The 10,000-nt window shown below is 36.0% G+C and overlaps 1 protein-coding gene across 2 annotated transcripts in view; it reads left to right on the top strand.

Moving 5' to 3' along the window:
- The window catches only part of LOC119583473 (trypsin-1-like), a 12,033-nt gene extending 6,976 nt beyond the window's left edge, over positions 1–5,057 (top strand). For both annotated transcript variants that reach the window (XM_037931974.1, XM_037931975.1), the window contains exons 7-11: positions 1–112; positions 510–773; positions 1,477–1,630; positions 2,642–2,765; positions 3,427–5,057. The exon at positions 1–112 is cut by the window's left edge and continues 54 nt beyond it. In XM_037931974.1, the coding sequence (XP_037787902.1) occupies positions 1–112; positions 510–773; positions 1,477–1,630; positions 2,642–2,765; positions 3,427–3,482 (710 nt within the window). In that variant the 3' untranslated portion in view covers positions 3,483–5,057. The remainder of the gene's footprint in view (positions 113–509; positions 774–1,476; positions 1,631–2,641; positions 2,766–3,426) is intronic.
- The last annotated feature ends 4,943 nt before the right edge of the window (positions 5,058–10,000 follow it).

The raw sequence follows: 10,000 nt of genomic DNA, 5'->3' as shown, positions 1-10,000 counted from the left end.
TGCACGAGTTTCCTTGGCAGGCACTTGTCCTCTTGCCCAACGACAGCAGCTTCTGCGGCGGCGTTCTCATCAACGAGCGCTTCATCCTCACTGTCGCTCACTGCCTCCTCCCGTGAGTGCCAGGGTCAGAGGCTGCCACAGGCCCGGTGGGAGCTCTGGGCGTGTATTCGCCTCGTGGATTTCGGGGCGCTTTGAGGGGCGCCTGTGTGCTTGAGATCGTTCATTTGCTTGGCTTTTTACAGTTTAGAGTAAATACTAGATCGACGCAATAGAAGTTTAGCAACGCTGAACATAAAATCCGTTTTCGAGTATAAAATAGGCAGTTAAGAGTCGATACTGACGTGACTCATAAACTAATAACTATCAAGCAAAACAGGAGCTAAAATGTAAGAAAAACAAAACAAAACGAAGATTGAAGGCAAGATCAAGGTAGTGTATGTGATATAATCTTTAAAAAATTAAAGCCAGAGAAAAAATAGCGAAAGTGCCTCTTCTCTCCTTATCGTCAGGCCGGAGCTCCCAACCGGGTCGTTGCCGGAGGTGGTGTTGGGTGAGCACGACCGCAGCACGACCTCCGAGACAGGCGTAACTCGGACGGTGAGGGTGAAGCGCCTGTGGCCGCACGAGGGCTACGACGCAGGGACGTCCCGTGACAACGACATCGGTCTTATCGAACTCGAGGAGGACGTGGTCTTCGACAGGGTGGAAATAGCGCCGGCGTGTCCACCCGAGGCCAGTAACAGCTATGAAAATGTGGACGCTGTGATTACTGGGTGAGAGGGAAAAGGCTGTATGAACGAGTGTATTTACAAGTATGTTTGGTGTAGGTGGGTGATTAAAGACATGTTGGATTCTTGAAGTCCGGGTACATTGCATTGAGTAGATGGTAAATTATATGTATTTCATCTCAAGGCCCACGCAAGGTAGGAGAATGAAAATTGGAAGGGCAAGACGTACCCACCAGAAGAGAGATAAAAGAAGCTAGAGAGGAGAAAGGTAAAGAGAGAGAGAGGGACAGAGGGAGAGAGGGAGAAAGAGATAGAGTGGAATCAGGAAAAGGAGGACGGGGGGACAGAGAGAGAGAGAGAGAGAGAGAGAGAGAGAGAGAGAGAGAGAGAGAGAGGAGGAGAGAGAGAGAGAGTGGGAGAGGGAGGGAGGGAGAGGAAGGGATGGAGAGGGTGGGGGGAGGGAGGGAGGGAGGGAGAGAGAGAGAGAGAGAGAGAGAGAGAGAGAGAGAGAGAGAGAGAGAGAGAGAGAGAGAGAGAGAGGGAGAGAGGGAGAGAGAGAAAGAGAGAAAGAGAGAAAGACGGAATAAGGAAACAAAGAGGCCAAACCAAAACTTATGTAATAAAATAAGATCAGCACGCGAAAAATACAAACAACAACAGAGTGATAAAATCTAAAAAATTCTATACAACATAGCCAAGAGTTCGAGTAACACACACCCTAACGCTAAACTCACGGCGTCTTCCTCAGCTGGGGCTTAGACGAAAACGGCCAACTCCCCAACATACTCCAGAAGGCAGAGATAAGGACAATCCCCACAGCCACATGCAGGGCCCAGTACTCCAGTAGCGCCATCACCTCCAACATGATCTGCGCGGGGGCGTCTGGTCGAGATTCCTGCTTGGTGAGTTGTCGTCTGGGGCCTTGCGGGGGGGGGGGGGGGGTGCGTTTCATTGTTATCGTTGTTATAATTTTTTTTTGTATGATTGGTGTTGGTTTTATTGTTGTTATTATTGTTATTGTTATTATTGTCGTTATCATTCTTCTTCTTTTTCTTCTTGTTATCATTAAGATAATAATAGTAATAATAATAATAAAAATAATAATAATAATAATAATAATAGGAATAATAATGATAATAACAATAATAATAATGATAATAATAATAATAATAATAATAATGATACTACTAATGATAATGATAATAATAATAATCATACTTATTATCATTATTATCATTCTTCTTCTAATTATTATTATTACTATTACTAATCTTGTTCTATTTTCATTCATATCAATATCATCATTATTATTGTTATAATCCTTATTACTGTTATCATCATTATTATCATCACTGTTGTTATCATTATTATTATTATTATTATTATTATTATTATTATTATTATCATCATTATTGCTGTTATCATCATTATTATTATTAGTAGTAGTCGTAGTCGTAGTAGTTATAGTAGTAGTAGTTTGAAGATAATGGTGGTGATGGTAATAATAATAATAATAATGATAATAATAATAATAATAATAATAATAATAATAATAATAATAATAATAATAATAATAGTAATAATGATAATAATGATACTACTACTACTACTACTACTACTACTAATAATAATAATAATGATAATAATAATAATTATAATAATGATAACTGTAATGATAATAACACTAATACTAAAAGTAATGCTAGTACTAATAATGATAATGATAATAGTATTAATAATGATCAGAAAAATAATAATATTGATGATAGTGATGGTGATGATGATGATGGTGGTGATGATGGTGATGATTATGATTATTAGTATACTTAGCTGGTCCATGAAAATAATAACGATGCTAATGAAAACAGCAACAACAATAATAATGATAACCATAAGACCACAAATGATTTCAGAGTGACAGCGGCGGCCCACTGATAACGTACAACGGATTTTCATGGGTCTTAATTGGCCTCGCTTCCTTCGGTCCTGTGCCCTGTGGCGATCCCGACCGCTTTGGAGTCTACACGAGAGTAGGGAGTAAGTAGATAAGTAGATAAGGAAAGGTAGATAGGGGTAGGCTGTGCGGGTAAAATGGGGAAAAGTGGATAGGAGGTAAAGGGTGTTATATATATATGGGTGGATTGATGGGGGTCTAAGCGAGGGTAAAGCGGGGTGGATAGGTAGGGACTAATATTAAGATGAATGAACGTGTGCAGAGAATTTTGACGAGAATAGAAAGGAGAGAAGTATAAGCGAGTGTAGATAGATGGAAATAAGATACGCATATTGAAGAAGTAAATAGTTATAAAGTATTATTATAAATGTGTTTGGAAAATTAACGCAAAAAAAGAAAAGAAAAGAAAAAAACTGAAAATAGACAAGAAACAAAATGGGTAAATTAAAGATAAATTACATAATAAATATCCTTTTCAATGTAGAAAAAAAAAAATATATATATATAGTAGATAGATAGATAGATAGATAAATACAGACCAGAATAAACAGACCGAACAGAAATCTGCTTACTTACACTTTTATAAATTTTTCTCGAAATGCTTCATTGCTAATACAATTGTTTACCCAACTTTCGAGACAGTATAAGGTATGACATTCTGATGACTGTGTAGATGTACCTGTTTTTATTCTATATACACGATGTCAATATAAAATTAACTAACCATGATGTATTTTCTGCCAGATTACATTCCCTGGATAATCAACAAAATAGGCAACGCTCGCACGTGTCTGCCTTGAACCACCATTATCTGCTGATATTGTTCGTCGAATAAACAGGGTCGTCGAGAGGCAGTTAATTAATGAAATGTTTCTATCATTATTTCTGTTAAAAAGAGACCTAACCGTATCTTTGATCGTATGAAGGCGATAAAGAGAATGAAAAATCAGAAAAAAAAACTATTTCACCTTAACTGCCTCTTGGCATCAGACCTGTGACATCACTTGTTATCTCTGTCGTACTGTTTCATCTGTAATGTTTTAGATATCTTCTTCACAAATGTTGTAATATCCTGTATGTACAAGATTGAATAAAGTATCCCCGATAAAGTTGTCCATTTTCTATGTTGAAATTCTAAGAAAACGATCATGATTTTAGCGTATACTATACAGAACAGTAACTTACTGGTACAAACACACGGAAAATTTTGGTTAATCTCTCCTTACGGTATGGACGCACTAAGCTAGGGCAAATTGAAGATGATATTCTTGTAGAGAACAAAAAGTTACAGTCGTCGGTACAGGAACTAATTTGCAGACACGAATGGTAACGCCACAAATTAAGGAAAAAGGTCACGGACAGCGCCGCTCACAGCCTAAGTCCACTCGGCGCTCCAGCGGTTAAGTCCACTCGGTCGGTGCGAAAGAATAAGTTGCCGCGCAACTCGCACACCGTCTTCTGTCGTACTGCGCACCTACGTCATCACAGTGTCACGACCAATCAGGTGGCGGCAGTTTATCAGAGATTTTAATTGCTCATTTAAGTTTTAGTATAATATTCCAAATATGATGAAAATATACACGGCCATCTATTTACTGTTCATATATATTCGCTTTTAGCCGTTTTTACGTTAAAATATTGTTTCCATGTTTATTTTCTCAAACCTAACAAGATTTTTGATTGCTTAACTACTCAAACCAGCAGTCAATGCTTAAGCTATTTCGAGTATGCAGTTAACACCTGCACATTTCTGGAATACATCGGTGACCTGCCTCATTCTTGTCAGTGACAATGACCTATGTGTGTCATCTGTGCTATGGTGGTGTATTAGACTTCCACTCTAAATTTCAAGGAAAAACAGAAAACCTTATCATTTTTTTTACAGAATCATGGACTTTTATTAACTGAAAAAAATGTGAAAAGTGTAGTGCGATTTGTAGACTAGATATTAAGAACATCCAAGGATTCCAATCAAAGACTGCATCGGTTCCTCCTTGCCGCTGCTAATTTGTACCCTCCGCAGTAAGGTACGTTGTCATATCATATTCGTTTTTTGTTTTCTTTTGTTTTACACTGCAGAAGAGATAAAAGAGGGGGGTCCTTGGCTAAGTAAATAAATATACTGGTAAGACAAGTGAAAAAACAGACCTGTTTCAAGCTCTATCTTGCCGTGCATATCGAGGTGAAGAGAATGTTTGCCGGGGGGTGTTGGGGGGCAGAGCCCCCCATCAATCCTCCCCTCGGGCAGTGCCCGAAGGGCACGCCCAGTCACGGCAACTTGGATTGTGGAGTAAATTTTGTGTCGTTAACCGTGTGCGCATCTTGCTCTTTCCTAATTTTTATGGCGGGCATAATCGAACACTCGTATTCTTTTTCATCATAAATATGAAAATTGGCTCCGAAAAGTCGCATTCTATGATCTTCGTAAATATGAAGTTTGGCTCGCATTTCCTAAAAGTCAAATTTCTTTGCATTCATAATTTCTTTTGGTCCTTTACTGACACTCAAATCAAACTGAGGCCACTCTATACCCCCCCCCCCCAAACCCCCGGTTCCCCCGTGTCCCCCAAGATTGTTGGCTGGAGTTGGGGGACTTAGTCTCTGGCGAGTGCGTCCATACCGTAAAGAATTACCCGTTTTTCATTGAAATATTCCTTTTTAGAATAGTTATTTTGTATGCCTTTTGAGTACTATCCATTCTAACCACTGAATGGCTAGCAGGGGGCCTTCAAGGAGTACTGAATTACAATGGTGTATTGAGATTGTATAGATTACTCAATATACTTCTTTCTTTCTCCCTTTTGAGCGAGTTTGTTTGTTTCTATGAATGCATGTCTATTCCCTTCCATCTGTTTATCTGTCTGCCTGTCTGTCTCTTTTTCTGTCTGTCTGTTTCTGTCTGTCTCTGTTTCTGTCTGTCTCTCTGTCTCTCTGTCTCCCTGTCTCCCTGTCTCCCTGTCTCCCTGTCTCCCTGTCTCCCTGTCTCCCTGTCTCCCTGTCTCCCTGTCTCTCTCTCCTCTCTCTCTCTCTCTCTCTCTCTCTCTCTCTCTCTCTCTCTCTCTCTCTCTCTCTCTCTCTCTCTCTCTCTCTCGATATATATATATATATATATATATATATATATATATATATATATATATATATATATATATAAATCTCTCTGTCCCCCCATCCTCTCTCTCTATCCCTCTGTTTATCTGTCTGCCTGACTATCTGTCTGTCTCTCTCTCGCTCTCTCTTTCTCTCTTTATCTTTCTCTCCCCGTCTGAGTTTATTTATCTAGATATTTTATACCTGCGCCTGTGTTTGTATGTATATATGTTCGTTCGTACATATATGTGCCCATATCCCGCCCTCTCTCCCTCTACACTGATATGATTGCATATTATCTATCTCGGCGTCCGTCTATCTGTCCATATATGCCAAGATCTTGATAACAAACAGCATTGGTATCACCTGCGACACACAGTAGGTAACGTCCTCTACTGGTAAGTGAAGAAGCTGTCATAAACCTGCCAGGACCCTGTGCTCTGTCTCTCGCATGTGCCGGAAGCTGTCATGGACATATGCTTCTATGAGATGTCTGTCACTCAGTAGTAAATAACTCTCTGTAAATGAGACGGTTAAAAATATCTGATGTTCAAGATGTAAATTTGTAGGATTTTTTTCAAGTATAACACTAGTGCCTAGATTGCATTAGTCGAGATTATCTGATAGTAAAGAAATATACTCTGGATATTTATAAACAAATGGGCAAAACAACGTCACCTACTTCGTATCATAAAAGATACTAATGTGTAATAAAATTCCTTGTAAGTACATAGGTAAAAACAACGTCTTTGAGTCTATTCCTTAATGAAAACTCGTTGTTGAACAATAGTAATTAATATCGAAGAAATAAATAGAGTTTGATAAGCGAGTGGGTGAGACGGTACCCCTAGGATATTTTTTGTATGAAAACTTGTATCGTAATTTGTGTTAATCTTGAGTATCCGAAATCTACGGAGTAAAATTTGGGGATTTTAGAAGCAATTGGGTGACATAGCGCCTCGTGGTCAGGTGGGGGTGGAGGGGGTGTATGATAATATCTCAATTATTTCACGTGACTGAGAATATTTGATATCCAAGATATAAAATCCAAGTTTCTACACGTAAGTGGGGGAGACAGCACCTTTGGAGGTATTCTAGAGAAAAAAAAACTGAAAGTCATCAGATAGATAACGAAAAAAAAAACTTCGATGATCTTACAAGCAACTCGATCATTTTTTTTAAGGAAAACACCATCTAAATCACGCGACCGAGACGACCAAACGCCCACGAAATAAGCCTGAAGCTTCTTCGCACGAACGAGTGACACAGCAGCGCCTTCGGGAACCTTGTATGTCTGGTCTCCTGTCACAGCGCCTGGGGAACTGATCACGCCGGAGCCCAGGCCTTCTTCGACAGTGTAAATAACGTGTTGGGAACAGATGGGCTGCCCCTAATCCCCGCGCTGGCTCTATACCATCTACGGGCATCGTTGTAGGGTCCCTATGATTCAGTTCGTGGCGTGGATTGGTGTTTTTCTGCTGTCATCTCCGTTGGGTGGCTCTGTGTGGGTCTCATCTACTAATGATGTTTATTTTTCCCTCCTGTATTGTGTGTTTTGTGGAGCTCTGGTGGATTTTGTTTGTGCTGGGCAGGCATTGGAGTCTATTTGCTCTTTTTAGGTATCTGGGGATATATCTTTAAGCCCATTTACTTCATGTTGGGGAAGGGGGCATACAAAATATACATGGTTCGTATCCCCCTCTCGATCTTAGTTATAATTGTATACTTGCACACAAACACACTCGCACACACACACACACACACACACACACACACACACACACACAAAACAAAACCAAAACACACAAACAAAACACACACACACCCACACACCCCACACCCCACACATAGGCCCCCCGATTTGCATATGGCTTTTACAACGCCCCCCAAACCCGGCCCTTTTCTAAATTTTTTCCCCGGTCAAAACATACACACAAACACACACACAAAAAAAACCCACACCCACACAAAACACCCCACAAACCCCACACACACCAAAACACACACACAAACCAAAAACACACACACCACACACAAACCAAAAAAAACAAAAAAAAAAAAAAAAAAAAAAAAAAAAAAAAACAAAAAAAATATGTATATAAAAAAAATATAAAATATATATAAAAATATATATAAATTATTATATAAAAATTAAATAAAATATATATAAAATATTATAAATATAAATATAAAATTTTTATTATTTATTTATTTACATTTTTTTATATTTTTAGAAAATATATAAAATAAAATAAAATAATATATATATATATATTTTATTATAATATTTTATATATGTTATTTTATTTTATTATTAAAAATTATAAAAAAATTTGATAAAAAAATAAAAATTAAAAAATAAAAAAAATTATAAAATAATATAATATATATAATAATATATATATTTTTTTATATAATATTTATATTTTTATAAAATTTTTATTATATTTATATAATTTTAATTAAATAAATTAAATAAATAGAGGGGGGGGGGGGGTGTGTGTGTGTGTATGTTTTTGTATATGTATATAATGTACATATAATGTACACAACCCCAACATAACACACACACACACACACACAACAAACCCCACCACACACACACACCCCAAAAAAATATAATATATATAATTATATATATATATATATAAAAAATAAATATAAAATATAAATAAAAATATATGTATGTATATTTTAATTTTATTTATAATTTTATAATATATATATATTTTTATATTATTATATATATATATATATAAAAACAAAAATTACATATATATATATTTAATAATAATTATTATTATAACATATATATATATATTTATTATCTTAAAAATATTTTTAGAAAAATATTTTATAATTTTCTTAAAATTATAATAATACCATATATTTTAATTTTATAACCCCCAAAAATTTAATTTTTACTAAAAATATATTTTTTAAAAATTAAAAAATATATTTTATATAATATTCTTAAAATTTTACAAATATATTTATTAACATAAAATTTTTAAATTTTGGGTTTGGGGTGTGTGTGGGTTTTTTTTGTTTGTTTTTTTGTGGTTGTGTGTGTGTGTGTGTGGGTGTGTTTTGTGTGTGTGTGTTTGGGGTGTGTGTTTTTTGTGTAAAGTATAATATATATATTTTATATATATATATATATATTATAAAATAATTTATCTTTTATAAAATTTTAAAAATATTTTTTTAAAAATTTATTAATTTTTTTATATATTTATTTATATATATATTTTATAATAAAATTTTATATATATATAATATAATAATATATATATATATAATATTATATAATAACACCCACACAACACACAACACACACACACCACACCATATATATATATTATATATAATTAAAATATATATAAATTAAAAAAATATATTAGTTATTATATATTTTTAATTTTTTATATATAATATATATATAATATAATTTTAAATTTATAATATAATTAATTTTGTATTTTATGTATACATACATTTTAAAATTTATGTTTTAAATATATAAATATGTATTTAATTTGTAATAATATATAAATATTATTAATATATTATATATATATATATATATTTTTTGTGTGTGTGTTTTTTTGTTGGTGTGTGTGTGTGGGGTTGTGTGTGTGTGTGTGTGTTGGTGTTGTTGTGTTGTATATATACCCACACACAAAAAATATGTGTTGTGTGTGTGTGTGTGTGTGTGTGTGTGTGTGGTGTTGTGTGTTGTGTTGTTGTGTTTTTTGAAAAACCCCCAACCCCCAACACCCCCACACACCCCCCAACACCGACTCACAAACCTTGAACTAAAACATGACTATATGTAGGTAATCAAATGTCCATTCATTTCACGTTCGCATTAACATATCTCTATATCCAGACAAGCAGGCTGATGTATGCATATCCAAATGGAAACGTATGTGTCCATATCTTTCTCTGGCCAGCCAGGTGCCGCGGGGCCAGAGTGGGCCGACAAGGGGCGGGAAACGAGTGGCGACGTTGCAACACGAGCTCGTAATTCTTCTATCTCCTCCTCCTCTTCCTCCTTTTCTTCCCCCCTTCCCCTTTCCCCCTCCTCCCCTTCCCCCTTTTCCCCTTTCCCCTCTCTTCTCCCCCCCTCCCCTTTTCCCCCTTTTCCCCTTCCTCTCTCTTCTCCCCCCTCCCTCTTCCCCTTTTTCCCCCCCTTTTTCCCTCCCCCTTCCCCTTCCTTTTTTCC

This window comes from Penaeus monodon, chromosome 17 (genome assembly GCF_015228065.2).
Source record: "Penaeus monodon isolate SGIC_2016 chromosome 17, NSTDA_Pmon_1, whole genome shotgun sequence".
In the NCBI taxonomy this organism is placed as follows: Eukaryota; Metazoa; Arthropoda; class Malacostraca; order Decapoda; family Penaeidae; genus Penaeus; species Penaeus monodon.
Note: the sequence above shows the minus strand (reverse complement) of the source record. Positions and strands in the feature narration are given on the sequence as shown.